The following is a 14,390-nucleotide window of genomic DNA, read 5'->3' as shown; positions in this document are numbered from 1 at the left end:
CAGAGAGGGTCTCTAAAAAGTGTTTTATTTTTAATATGCTTTTTATCTCTAGTTGAAAAAGAATATTTAGCAAATGTAGTGAGTAATTTATAGAAGTGTATCTTGTGGTATTAAGTTCAAGATTATTCCATAGGTGATACTGCCTGCAGTATAGTACACACTAAAACCTGTCAAATAGGATCCCAAGTTACCTTAAGAATCTTAGCTTTCATTAAAATATAATAATAGTAGTAGTAATAATAGCAATAATAATTTGCTGTATTGGCTTTGTGTGGCAAGGTTGGGGGGGGGGGGGTGTTACAAGGGTAGCTTCTGTGAGAAGCTGCTGGAAGCTTCCCCTGTGTCCAACAGAGCCAATACCAGCCGGCTCTAAGATGGACCCACCACCGGCCAAGGCCGAGCCCATCAGTGATAGTGGTAGCACCTCTGGGAGAACAGATTTAAGAAGGAAAAAGTTGCTGGGACAGACAGAAATGGCAGCCGGATGAAGGAGTGATAACATGTAAGAGAAACAACCCTGCAGACACCAAGGTCAGTGAAGCAGGAGGGGGAGGAGATGCTCCAGGCGCCGGAGCAGAGATTCCCCTGCAGCCCGTGGGGAAGACCCTGGTGAGGCAGGCTGTCCCCCTGCAGCCCAGGGAGGTCCATGGGGGAGCAGATCTCCACCTGCAGCCCGGGGAGGACCCCACGCCGGAGCAGGTGGGTGCTGTCGTGGTTTAACCCCAGGCAGCAACTAAGCACCACGCAGCCGCTCACTCACTCCCCCCCATCCAGTGGGATGGGGGAGAAAATTGGGAAAAGAAGTAAAACTCCTGGGTTGAGATAAGAACGGTTTAATAGAACAGAAAAGAAGAGACTAATAATGATAATGATAACACTAGTAAAATGACAACAGTAGTAATAAAAGGATTGAAATGTACAAATGATGCGCAGGGCAATTGCTCACCACCTGCCGACCGACACCCCGCCAGTCCCCGAGCGGCGAATCCCTGCCCCCCCCTTGCCAGTTCCTAAACTAGATGGGACGTCCCATGGTATGGAATACACTGTTGGCCAGTTTGGGTCAGGTGCCCTGGCTGGGCATGGGAAGCTGAAAAATCCTTGACTATAGTCTAAACACTACTGAGCAACAACTGAAAACATCAGTGTTATCAACATTCTTCACATACTGAACTCAAAACATAGCACTGTACCAGCTACTAGGAAGACAATTAACTCTAACCCAGCTGAAACCAGGACAGTGCCCAAAGGAGGCTGTGACCCTGTGGGAAGCCCATGCTGGAGCAGGCTCCTGGCAGGACCCACAGACCCGTAGAAAGATGAGCCCACGGCGCAGGTTTTCTGGCAGGACTTGTGACCCTGTGGGGGACCCACGCTGGAGCAGTCTGTGCCTGAAGGACTGCAGCCTGTGGGAAGGACCCGTGCTGGAGAAGTTTGTGGAGGACTGTCTCCCGTGGGAGGGACCCCATGCTGGAGCAGGGGAAGAGTGTGAGGAGTCCTGCCCCTGAGGAGGATGAAGCGGCAGAAATAACATGTGGTGAACTGACCGTAACCCCCATTCCCTGTCCCCCTGCTCCGCTGCAGGGGGCTAGGTAGAGAATCCAGGAGTGAAGTTTTGCCTGGGAAGAAGGGAGGGGTGGAGGGAAGGTGTTTTGAGATTTGGTTTTGTTTCTCACAACCCTACTCTGGTTGATTGGTAATAAATTGAGTTAATTTTCCCCAAGCTGAGTCTGTTTTGCCCGTGACAGTAATTGGTGAATGATCTCTCCTGTCCTTATCTCGACCCACGAGCCCTTTGTTTTATTTTCTCTCCCCTGTCCATCTGAGGCGGGGGGAGTGATAGAACAGCTTTGGTGGGCACCTGGTGTCCAACCAGGGTCAACCCGCCACATTTGCACTTACTGTTGCAAAGAAAATCTTGTGAATATTCTGTCTCCTTTTCCTGGTCTGCAAACACTCTGAAGCAGTATCTATGAGGGGATGGAAATGCTCCACTTGTCTTTAGGAGGTAGCATGTAGAAACCTATTGTGGTGAAAGTCTCCCCTTCCTTTCAACATCCCCAAAACACTGGACAAGCAGGAACTGTGTTTATGCAGGGATCCTGCTAAAGCACCCCCAATGCTGCTCTTTGGAGGTTGCACTATTAGGGACAGTCACACACTGTGGGGGACCAAGTGCTTTTCTTTTCAGGAGAACAATGGAAAGGGTGTCGAACAACGACCATGCATGGATCCCCACTGGGGACGTACTAAGAAGGGTGGGAGGATGGCATAGGTGAGCGGGCCAAGACTCCAGGTTGGAGGTCTAAGGATGCCTTGTGTACGCCTAAGGCTCTTGGGTATTCCTAAGGAATTGCTCTGGGGGTTGATCAGTAATTCTAAAAAAGACTTGCACTTCTCTCATAAATTTACTCTAACTTTCTAAATAGGAAAAGTGCACAGCTGGGTCTTTGTCTGAAGGGAAGTTTAAGTGCTTCGATTACAGTATTAGTGTTTGCAGAGCCCAGATCTTGTAATCTTTTATAATATTTGTGCTTCTACTTATTGCCATCTTTAAAATGTATTTCAATTTACAACCTTCACTGAAAACATGTTTCCCAGCAAACCGCTATAGTATATGTATAAAATTAATGTAATTAACAAAAAGACTCTCAAGAGTGGAATCTTAAAAAAAAGACTACTCTTTTACATAATTCTGTTAACTTTGAAATTGTTTTAAATCAATAATATCATTGTCAGCCTATTCTCCTTCTTGAAAATGGAATTCATCTGGTACTGGAAAATTAATGTTTTGCTTGAGGCTTTGCCCTTTACCTAATGTAAATTAGAGAAATTGATTAACACAATAGAAAAAAGTTATACCTTGCCCTGTAACATATTTTTGATAGCTGTTGCTTGATAAATTAGTATATTGTGTGTTTTTAAATGAATATGATTTATTGCTGTTGTCTACCATATGAAGAAACACAAAAAAATTGTTTGCAGGATCATTGACTTGAACATATCAATGGCACTGTTGGACAATTCTTGCTGAGTGTTAAGATGATTTATGTAACAGACCGAAGGTTTCCACAGTAATGCATTATAGTCTCAAGCTATCAAGCCTTGTTCATGCAGAGACAAAAGAAGCTGAAAAATACTTGCTTCTGAAGGTCCTCTGTTTAGAAATTAGAGATAAGGGTGATCCTGTTAAAACTCCCAGAAATATCTTATGTCAAATATATTATCCTAACTTTCAAATGTGCATAAGGAACATTGCTGTTTTTCCTCTTCTAATGAGCTCATTGTTTTTACATTACTCTCGATTCATAAGTATTTCAGTTATGTAACAATGTGTTCAATAATAGAAGAGGAGACAGCCTGAAGCATCTATCTTTTAAAAACTGGCATCTTTCCACAGTTCAGATGCAGAAGCCTTGGTGCAAATGAAAAATTAAGACACGCTCTACATAGTTGGCAGTACCATTCATTTCATTTAAATTAAATCTCTATAGGCAAATTCCCAATTTTTAAGGAACTGTTGCTAATACCAGATTCTGCTGAGTATATGCATGGTGACTGAAGCAATCACTGAGCACATGAATTAGACTTACTTAATGTATGTTGTCTTCTGTGCTGTCATATAGTAATGGTTCTGCTCTTTCCAGAGGGATTTACATTGGATGTTTGAATGCTTGCTGCCTCTTGTGGTCAGTCTGTTTGAGGTATCTTCTTTGGTTTCCCTTCTCTGATTACTTTTTAAAGTTCTATTAAAATTATTTTGAAACATAAGTAAGTTTTACTGGCCAATATGCAGTCATCACTGTAGAGTTCTTAAGCAAAGGGGCTTTATTTTTATATCCTTCTTTCTCCTTACTCCCTTTTCATCAGTTCTTATGCAGCAGGTTGTGCAAGCATTTCCCTTATTTTTCTGATAACAATGAGTATCTGGGATCCTCAAAAATAAATACTACAAATTATTTTGTGTGTTATTAGCGCAGCAGAATGCTTAACCGTAATTTGAGTTATGTGTTGCTGAATTCAAGAACTGACCTCTGATATACATCTCACCACCACCACACCCCCCCAGTTTTGCCCCCTTCCATAGCTTGTTGCTGGATTTGGGCAGGCTAAGTGGCATAAAAGATCATTGAAGGGATCCAATGAGGTCATTGTTCCGGACGTGGGTTGGACAGTGAATCAGAGTTAAGTGTTCCTATCATTTTATTCTGGCAAGCTTTTCTCATAAAATTATAGGCTAAAGTGGCATAGATAATGAGGTCTCTTGATCTCAGAGTGGGCATCTCAGAGATCATCTGCTTTATGAAGTCTCCATCATTTGAGGCAGAAATGTCACAAGTATTGTCCTTCAGATTTGGGAAGGCATCCTTGATTCAAAAAGCTTTTTCATAGTTTCATGTCTGTAAATAGCCCAAATTTAAGGATGCTTAGTTCTGAGGTTCCCACTGTGTAGCTCCCATCTGAAATATACTGAAATCTGTTTGTAGTAAATACAGGTGTAATGAAAATCCTCTTTATAATACAGTAAAATTAAACCGTGTGTCTATTCAGTGCTGTGCAGTGGCTTTAATGGTGTTACTTTGCAGAGGCCTTTCACTCTGGAATGTAATAAAGGTCCAGGAAGTTCCACTAAACTGAAGAGCTGATAAACACCTCATCCACTCCCACAGTCATGAGATGAAAGCAAAATTACTGGCAAAGTTCCTAGCAGCTATGTGGTAAAGTAAATAAAGCATTTACTGCTACTCTTTTTTGATTCAAAAGTGAAAAGGCGAGCTTGCTAGTATTTCTGTGACCAGTAGAATGAAAAGGAGCTATTCCATGTCTTTCTGAATAAAGAAAGTCCTGCTGATAGTAAAGGCAACTGTGAAGGAAAAAACCCTTGGAGGGGAGGGAAAGACCCTAACCTTTCTCCCCACCCCCAAGAAAAACCTAACAGAGCTGAAGCTATAGGCCACCATTTATTATTAATACGTATGAGCTGTACTTATGAATTGTAATTAGATACAGGGAGTGCAGCCTTCCCTAATGCTTTTGATGGTAGATAACTGCTTTCATTAGAAATTCCAGATAAATGGCTTGGGTTGGAAGAAGAAAAAAGCCTGGGGGTTGGGACAGGATGATGACTGGCCTGGGAATGGAAGATCTTCCTGCAGGGAAAACCTTGGGCATGGCCTTGTGCTGGAGTTGCCTTAAATGTCTCTTTGGGGAAGAAGGTAACCATACGACGTTCCAGGAGAGCCCATTGCCAGCACTGGATCAGCTGAATCAAGGACACTGCAGATGGTTCCTCAAGAAGACTTTCCCAATGACAAGGGGAGAGGTGGCAGGAAAGTAGGAGTGGGTGTTTGAAGCTTGTAGCTGCTATTGGCAGGACAAGCATATATCCTGTTCCTTACTCCTTCCCTCCACACATAGTTGCAACAGCCTTGTTTCTGGGATGTGTTGGGTTTGCTGCAACTGCATATAGGACTTTTGGTTTCTGATGTGCCAGTGTGCCAAGTCATTACAAGCATCTGAACCATTCTCCTGGACAAGGCAAACTGGAGTACTGTCATGTCACTGTTGAAGTAACTTCCCTGAGGAAGTTATGTCTGTGTGTTACATACACACATACTAAGTATGGAAATACCAAATTGGCTGACAAAGTTAGGTGAATAGAGTGCCCTGCCGATTCTTTCAAATATCCATCCACGCCATTAGCATATGCGTTGGATTCTGCCTAGCTTTATTGAAGTAGTAAAATAATTTTTGTCTTCAGAAAAAAACCCCAACATTATAGAAGTACTATTGCTTGAATTATGTTGTTTTGGTGTGTTATTATTGCCTTTGCTACACTACTCCTACTACTTTAAGAAGCTTATTTAAGTTAGTGGACAGTGATGTGGTAGGTGATGTGGGATCAAATACATTCTGACTGGTTTGCAAGCAAAAACCATGGTGTGATTATTTTTTTTTTAATAATCAGAAAGCAACTGTCTATTTAAAGTGCTTAGGTCATATAATATATATAACTTTATTATACAGTTACACATGACACAACTTGGGTTGTAGAGTTTTATGCCACTAGTGTTTTACTTCCTTTTTAATAAGTGAAGCTAATGTCCTAATGGCAGTTCAATTGCTTTTACCATTTTTGAAGTGTTACTAATTAAAGACATATTTGAAACACAGGAAATCAAAGTCTAACTAAAGTAAAACCTGGACTATCCACATACGGCATGCAAAAAGGGTGTACAAATAAGCAGATTTGCTGAATGCCTCCAATATTAATGGTGTAGGCACACCCAGCCTGTCAATATTTGGTTTAGGAATATTTGCTTTTAGTAGTGAATGTAAGTTGAAGTCCCTTCTTCTTGTTAAAGTGGTGAGAGAATACTGTAGACTCTTGTCCTAGTCTTGCTTAAGGAAAGTAGGAGGGAAGATGTCTCTTCCTCCTCTAGAAGGTGTCAAGACATCTTGGTTCAACAAAGATGCAGCACAAGGTATTTACACTGTAGGATAGTGAGAGAGAGAGAGAAAACAAATGTTGAGTTCACACTTCTTTGTACCTGCAAAATCATGGGAAAGAAAGCTGTTGAGGCCATCAGTCTTTTGGGGCAGTAGAAAAGACAGTGTTGGACAGAAAATGTCCTCTTTTGACAGTTCATTAATCCCTCCTGGTGGCTATAGGTTACATGGATCTAAGGTCACCAGGATTACAATAACCAAATCCAAGTGTACCTGTGCGGGATAGTACTGGTCCAGCAGAGCGTTATGGGTCTTGCCCCTTTCTTCATTTCTGTTCCTCACTGCTTTGTTGTTGTGGTATTAGACCTTAAGCTCACTTTAGACACCTTTCTTTTCATCACTGATTTAATATAATAGTAATTATATTACTATTACAAATAGTTAGTGTATACAGTGTCCATAAGACTTTTATATGGTTTTGCAGTTTATACATTGTGGTTAAGTAAATGTGATGTGTTCTCTTTGCCATGTGTGTCTCCTACCCATTTAGTGAGGGTCTATTTTTACTGGTTTTCCTCCCTTGGAGGTGTCTCCACTGATGGCTGCATCGTGGCTTCTAAAAGCAGGACAAATACAATTTACAAATGGCAGTAGACTCACACCAACTTCCCATTAAGGAGAGGGCAGGGGCAAGGGGAGAGCAAACTCCTGTGCCAGAGGTGAGAAACACAGCTGGAAAGCACAGGCAGAATCAAAGTCCTCACACATAAGGATGGCGATATCACTGCCAAACCTTTTCCTCTCCCTGTTCTGTTATTTTCATTCTTTGGGATTTTACATTGGCCTTTGCAGTCTAGCCTTCCTGTTCTGTTTCATACTAAGGTATTTGGTTACAGAGGTGTAAACTTTGTTGGGAAACAAGCAAAGCAACCAAAACCATGGCAATGTGCAGTAGAGTACGTTGTTCTGTGTTCAGCAGCTCATTGAAAACATGTAACATTGTTGTTGGTCTGATTTAAGTTTTTATATCCATGTTCATACAGAGGAGAGTAACCTTGGGCATCGGGAGGACAGTATTACTATGATGACTAATGAAAAACCCCTTTGTTCGTAATTGGGCATTGATTCTTCCCTTGTGCTTCTGCATGAATTCATACACCATACTGTCCTCCATTTGCAAACTCGTATTGGGGAAAACATTTTCTTCTAATAGTTGGTCTTTCAAATTGTGCTCTCATTTTCATCTTTCCTGAAGATACTTTGCAGGAGCAGAATGTATCAATGTAGCAGAATGTATAATCCTTGCACTTCCAGAATTAACAAAAGCAGCACTCAGAGCAGGGCTGCATTGCTCCAGAGGGGAAGGAAGGGTGGAAGTAGTCTCTGTGCTGTAAACTTCATGACGATGGGCATGGGATGTGCAAAGACTGATCACTTGGCAAAGAACTGTGGTGGTTCTCGGAAAAGCAGAGCAGGCTTTTGGGTGGAACCACTGCAACTGGTCCCTTTAACTCTTGGTTTGGATCATGTATCTAACTCTGCTCACCTTTTTCCTTTAAGAAATACAAGCATACCCACCCCTATCCCTGAAATGAGCCTACCTGCTGTACAAAGAGTGTAGATAAATAATAGCAATTATCCACCTTGGTGCATTACTCTGACTTTGCCCGTGGCTTTTCCTTGGATCAGATTGAGTCGGATGACTTAATGGCAGCGGACAACAAAAGACTAAACAGTTACTTTGTGGAGTAACTCTTTTAGATGACTGACAAATGTATGTATCGTTGAGTTTATAGATTAAGAAAGGAAAAATCAGTGTTTTTGAGACAGCGTAAATGTATTTTTATAAACACAAAGTATATTCATACAAGGTATGTACTGTTTCTGTATTTATTTGTTTTTCTTTGTAGCAGAACAAATGCATGGTTCTTCTGTAAGCCTGAAAGCGGTACCTTTCTTCTTCACTATATAATTCTTGATCTGAGTAGCAGGGAGTCTTATGAAACATTTTAAGCCAATGTTAATTTTATAAATTGCATTCCCTTTTCCACAATTCCCATGAAAAAGGTATTCAGCTAGATGAACGCTCTTGGAAAATTTTAATAGGACCCTTGAAATCTGTTTGAATTCAGTTTCTTTTAAAAAAAATCTCTTTCTAATGGAAGCTGTGAAAGTATCAGAGATTCTTATGCCTTAGAGGCAATTTTTCTTCCATACATAATGGTGAAATGCCACTGTTATAATATATGGGTGTTTAAAATATTCTCTTTGTTAAATTGAAGCTCCTGCTTAGAAGTATGTGAGTTGGGCTCTTTTTGTTTGTTTTGTGTGACTTTTATTATTATTCTTGACCAGTATTCATATGATTTTCATAGCACTTCCCGTTTGTTGTTGGTTTTTTTTTCCCCCAGTCTTTTCCTGGCCCAAGTCTTGAAAGTGAAGATTTTAACATACCTCCTATAACTCCTCCGTCACTGCCTGACCACTCCCTGGTGCACTTGAATGAGATAGAGTCTGGATACCACTCTCTGTGTCATCCCATGAACCACAATGGCCTCCTTCCATTCCACCCACAAAACATGGATCTACCTGAAATTACAGTTTCCAACATGCTTGGCCAAGATGGGACACTGCTTTCCAATTCCCTCTCTGTGGTAAGCATTTTTAGTCTTTCCCTTCTGTTCTGCTTTAAGTTGCAAAATCGTGGAAATGCAGAGCTGTTTGAAATCCTCCGAGAGGCCAGCTCCTGCACCACTCACGTCATGGAGCGAGCTGCCCTGACTCTGGGTTTTACAATCGCACTCCCTATGTCAAATTCTCCTCCCACCAGAGGCGGTTGGGGATTTTACAGCTGAGTTCCTCAAAGCCTGGATGTTACCTGCCACCTTGAGTAGAATTACTCCTGCTTTACATGGATGTAAATAATGACAAAAGGAGGCTCAAGGGTTTGACTTCCATTGGTTCAGTGTTTGGATCCAGATGGCCGTTGTTCTGTTTGTCTGACGAGGCTCTTGCCGTTCTCATTTGCATGTGCTGAGAGACGTACAAAAATTTAATATCTCCTTTCTTGTTTACCGCACATTTGGAAAACAGCAAATGTTATTTCTGATTCTAGGCCAAATCTTATAGCCTTTTTACAGTTCCCAGTCCTTAGCCAGCCAGAATCCAATCGAAATGACTGGACGATTTGCTTATAAAGTCTGTCAGATAGTCATTATGGTCGTAATCTTGGGAAGCCTTATATTATAAATCACTTCTTTGAATGTTAAATTGCTTGCAACAACTGCAGAGCTACTTCGCATGTTACGTTTTCAAGTGGGCTCTACAAATAATTAGTATATTCCTGGCATAGCAGCTCCAGACAAGATTATTTCACGTCGATGTACAATTCTAAGCCAAAGAGTTAAAAATCCCATGGAAGAGGGTAGGCCCTGGCATTGTGTGGGGCTCACTGCACTTCAGGCACTCTGCCATGTGGGCTGCCCAGGAACTGCAGGTCTGGACAGCCGAAGTTCGGGGTCTGCCGTTCCTAGAGATCCAAGGGTCGAGGCTTCTCATTGAAGGATCAGAGGCTCAGGGCCCTGTGTCCCAGCTGGGAGGCTCTGTGCTTAGGGACTGAGTCTGTCTAGGCTTCCAGTTTGCTAGGTCCCCATCACATTACCCAAAAACCATAAATCAGTCCTGGGAGCCTGGGAGCTGAAGCAGCATATGGAGGTTTGGGGGCTGAGGGATCTAGGCTGAGCTCCCCATCAGCCCCTCCAACTAACAGCCCCGAGCCAGGGGCCACTGTGGCCAGAAAACAGACAGTTTACAACAAAAATCTGCCTTGTCACAGGGCTTCATTGCAACTTAATTAAAATAAAGCTGCCTTGATTTCAAGGAGCTCTGCATTCCCTCTGAGGATGTCCAACAAGCTGTACTGCAGGGGGGCTAGTCTTGGCTTCTTATGTGCTGCTTAGTTGTTATTGATTTACTAGGATGTTGCATGCTTTGTGTTTGAGGTCAGAATCTGACCCCAGGCTTATGTTCAATGGGAGGAGGGGAGGAGAGGCAGATTTTCATAGAGAAATATAAATATACTTTGTTGAAATGTTTTGGATTTTGCTTGCATTTCTACAAAGCTGATGGTGTGCACTAAAGAGCGTGAGCTAAATCTTGTGCAGGGTTCTGAGAATCAGAGCAATGAAAGGACTTGAAAAAGTAAGAGAAACGCTTGGCACTCCAGTCAAGACAAGCAGTATTTCACTGAACTGACCTCTTTTGAGCCATGGCTATGGCTCAAAACTATGCATTCTTTTAAGCTCTGATGTTCCACATTAACCTCTTGCAACAAGCTCTGAACAAAGGGCCCTGAGAGTTTGTAGATCATCATAGTGAATTATTGCATCAAGGGCAAATACAAAAAAAGCTGAATAATATAACTAGGCAATTTTGCTATTGGGACTTAGTGAAGATCAGAAAAAATGAAAATCAGACATCAAGAAAATATGTGCTAAATTTTTACAGTCATTTTTAAGGATTCATTCAATAAATAAGGCATGATTCTTGAAGCGTCATAGGCTAAGTCAACTGTTATTCCTAACTTGCATGACGCCTTCACACAAGAGGGCCTCTTAGCTAGGAATAGTTTTAACTCAAGCTGGCTTGTCTGTCAAGAGGATTAAGCTACATCTCATGTTAGTACAACTGGTAGGATGTTAACACCACGATTTTGTACAGTTCAAACACTTTGGCTGTATTGTTCTTCTGATTGGAATTTGATAACTTGAGAGAAATTAACTTGAGGGAGATAATTAAGTTAATTCTTCAGTTAATTCAGTGACTTCTTCAGTGAATGGAATGGCCCCGTTGCCCTTTTGGCTTTCCATTGATGAAGAAAGACAGAGGATTTTGTAAAGTTAGCATTCTTTACTTAGATTTGAATCTCTTCTTTATAATCCAGAACCTTTTGCATTTTTTCTTCAATATGACTCTTTTCTCTTGCTATTACTCATCTCTAAGTTTCCTTTTTACTATCTCATCAAACTCTGATCCGTTTAACAAGTACTTGCCTAAATCACTTTTATATTGCCTCACACAGAAAATAATGTATATGTTTCTCCAATCTATCTAAACTCTTGGTGCCATATAATTTCTGGTATATCAACTACCGCTTAGTGTATTTGGAAACCATGTATCGCTTCATTTTTCAGGGCACTAATGAGTGTTTTTAGAAAAATTATTCTTAGAAATGAATCTGTCGGCTGTTCTCTATCCCTAATTAATTTCACATCTTCAGCAAATTTTACTTATATTGGGACAAATTCAGCTGCAGTGCAATGTGCCTCTGATTGAATTTGGTCTCTTTTTTTTTTTCTCCTTTCAACATCCTTCCTGTTAGCCAGTTTTTAACCCATGTTAGTATTTTAGCAATAATGCCTTCCTTTTTGTCTGTGTTAGAACTAGTGAGGGGTTTTCAGTTGGTGTTTTTATATACGAAGCATTAATTAATGTTAGCCAAATGAGAGAAAGGAAGCACAGTGAGCTCAGAAACAAAGTAGGAAAATAGTTTGTACACTGAGTATAGCATTTTTCTTTCATCTCACCAACCAGGTGTTTTCAGATGAGGATTTCTGTGATTTTGGACAGATTGAAAATTGAGGATGTACCCTTTCTAAAACCCCTTTCAAAACTCCACCAATTAGAAGTCCTGGTTTCATACTGTGCAGCACTCCCTCCAGGCTGCAGATGAAATCCCTTTGAGTGAGGATTGCAGGATTTGCCCCAAGCTCTCTAAGATTTCTCCTCTGTGGAAGTGCTTAAGTACACACAATAAGAGCCCACTACCAGCTCAAGTGAATTCTATTTAGGGACCAGCTTCTTACAGATTTTTTACACTGTGGGAATTCTTTCTGAAAAATTTTACAATACTGGGAGATGAAAATTTCCCGTTGCCATTTACTGTGTCTGATACTTAAATTTGGAATTAGCCTTCTTTGAAGTTTTTTTGACTGATTGGACTTCCTATTGCAACCCCACTACTTTAAAAAAAAAAATCACTAAAATTTCTCTTTCTCATTATTCTGCTGTCAGTTCATATATTGGCTTCTATGTTTGTGTTTTTCTGTTTTCTGATTAGGTGACATACAGGCATGTACACACATGCACATGCACACGCACACTAATTTATACCATGCTGTCACATGCAGATTTCTTTAGATGGTCATTATATCTGGATATTGGGGGTTCAGAAGCCTACAGGATTTGTGCAGAATGTGACACACAGTGGTATGAACACAGTCCAGCCCCAGCATGGTCGGCCATGTGGGGGAGCTCTCTAAAGTCCTCCTTCAAAATGGACATAACTTCTATTCCTGCTTAAGTGGATCCAATTAGAGAGAGGGAGAGCTGTTTAATGAAGACATACTGATGGTCCTGTAGGCATGGTTGTTTATAAGTAATGGAATAGGGATCCCTTCCTGATTTACTACAGTTGAATGTAGCCCTCTGTAGGTTTGGTTCAGTTCTAGTTGGGGCGTGACCTGCCAACAGTTCTCTGTTTGCATGAATTTTCCTGAAATATTCCAAGGACCACAAGAAATACCCTTCCAACATTTGCAAACAAATGCATGTATATGCCATCGCTATGAGAATGTGTGTCTGTCTGTAAAAATGCTTTTGGATGTGTTCTATAAAATGAGTTTTACTGTGTGTTCATTTTATCAATAAAACTACAGACATTTCAGCTTCTTTAGTATATCCTATAGATGATTGCTTTTTTCCCCAAGAAACCAGGGTTAAAAATCACAGTGCTGTTTTTACATAGAGGAAAAAAACGCTATCTTCTGAATGCTTTCATTTATAATCTTGTGCTGATCTTTTTGAAATGTGGCTCATGATGGTATACTGTAGAAAATTTACAAGAAAGAAATAAAAGAGATTTTAGTTTCTTGAAATGCTTCAAATTTCTGGGTTTGAAGTTTAAAGTGGAAAAGATGTTAAAAGGCAATAAAATCAGGGGATTTATTTCCCAAATGCTCTACTTGTGCTGGCAACAAAAGCCAGCATAATGTATATACTTAGGTTTATTGTCAGTTTTAGTATATAGTCAAGGCACACTTTGAATTCAAAGGCTACTGTACAACTGTTTTGACAACCACCACATCAGTAGGTAATGTGCAGGACATATGAAACTGAAGCAAAAATGTTTCTTTAGGTCTGTAGGGAGTGCAGTACATCAATGAATTCAGATATATTAGAGCAGCATGAATTTCTAATACGTTGCTCTTATGGAAAAGACCACTGGCATATTGAATAATGCTGCTTTCAAAGCAGAGCAGAAAATGTGATTACAGACAATTTCATTGCTGTTTTTAAAATAAATATTTTCAAAATCTTGAGGTATTTTATTTCATGTAATGCATAAAATATGTAACAGTGGACTAGAGCTAAAGATCTTCTAGGACACGGAAGAGTAGATGATGTCAGCTATAATTATTCAGATGTGGAATAATAGAAGCATTAGTTTAAAATAAAATGCATGTCACAAAGGCCCATGTCCTTATATAAAAAAAAAGCAATAAAAAGCGCTCTTTTTTTGCACACTTTGACAGAAGAATAAAGGCAGTAAATAATTTTTTAACATTATGCCCCAATTCATCAAAGCCCAAACAATTACATTATACTTTTTCATGAATTATATTTTTTAGATATGCAGCCCATGAGAGAGTAATATCTTAAACAAAATGTGGCACTATATAACAGGGAAGAAAGCGGACAGCTACTTTTTTTTTTCATTTTTCATCTCAGGTAGAATGAAGCTAGTATTTCTTATTCACAGTACAGTTGCTAATAAATCCAATACAGGAGCTTGTTGTTGTGGTAGCTGGGATTTATTTAAGAGAATTTGTTTTACCAGTTTCTTACATATTAGTTTAAATTCAGTATTCATGACTCATCTT

General features: G+C 40.4%; 1 protein-coding gene across 1 annotated transcript in view; it reads left to right on the top strand.

The window, feature by feature from the left end:
• TOX (thymocyte selection associated high mobility group box) overlaps positions 1 to 14,390 on the top strand; it is a 224,860-nt gene that overhangs the window by 126,062 nt on the left and 84,408 nt on the right. The window contains exon 3 of the mRNA XM_075024334.1: positions 8,862 to 9,104. Coding sequence (XP_074880435.1) covers positions 8,862 to 9,104 — 243 coding nt within the window. The remainder of the gene's footprint in view (positions 1 to 8,861; positions 9,105 to 14,390) is intronic.

Source organism: Buteo buteo, chromosome 3 (genome assembly GCF_964188355.1).
Source record: "Buteo buteo chromosome 3, bButBut1.hap1.1, whole genome shotgun sequence".
Lineage (NCBI taxonomy): Eukaryota > Metazoa > Chordata > Aves > Accipitriformes > Accipitridae > Buteo > Buteo buteo.
Note: the sequence above shows the minus strand (reverse complement) of the source record. Positions and strands in the feature narration are given on the sequence as shown.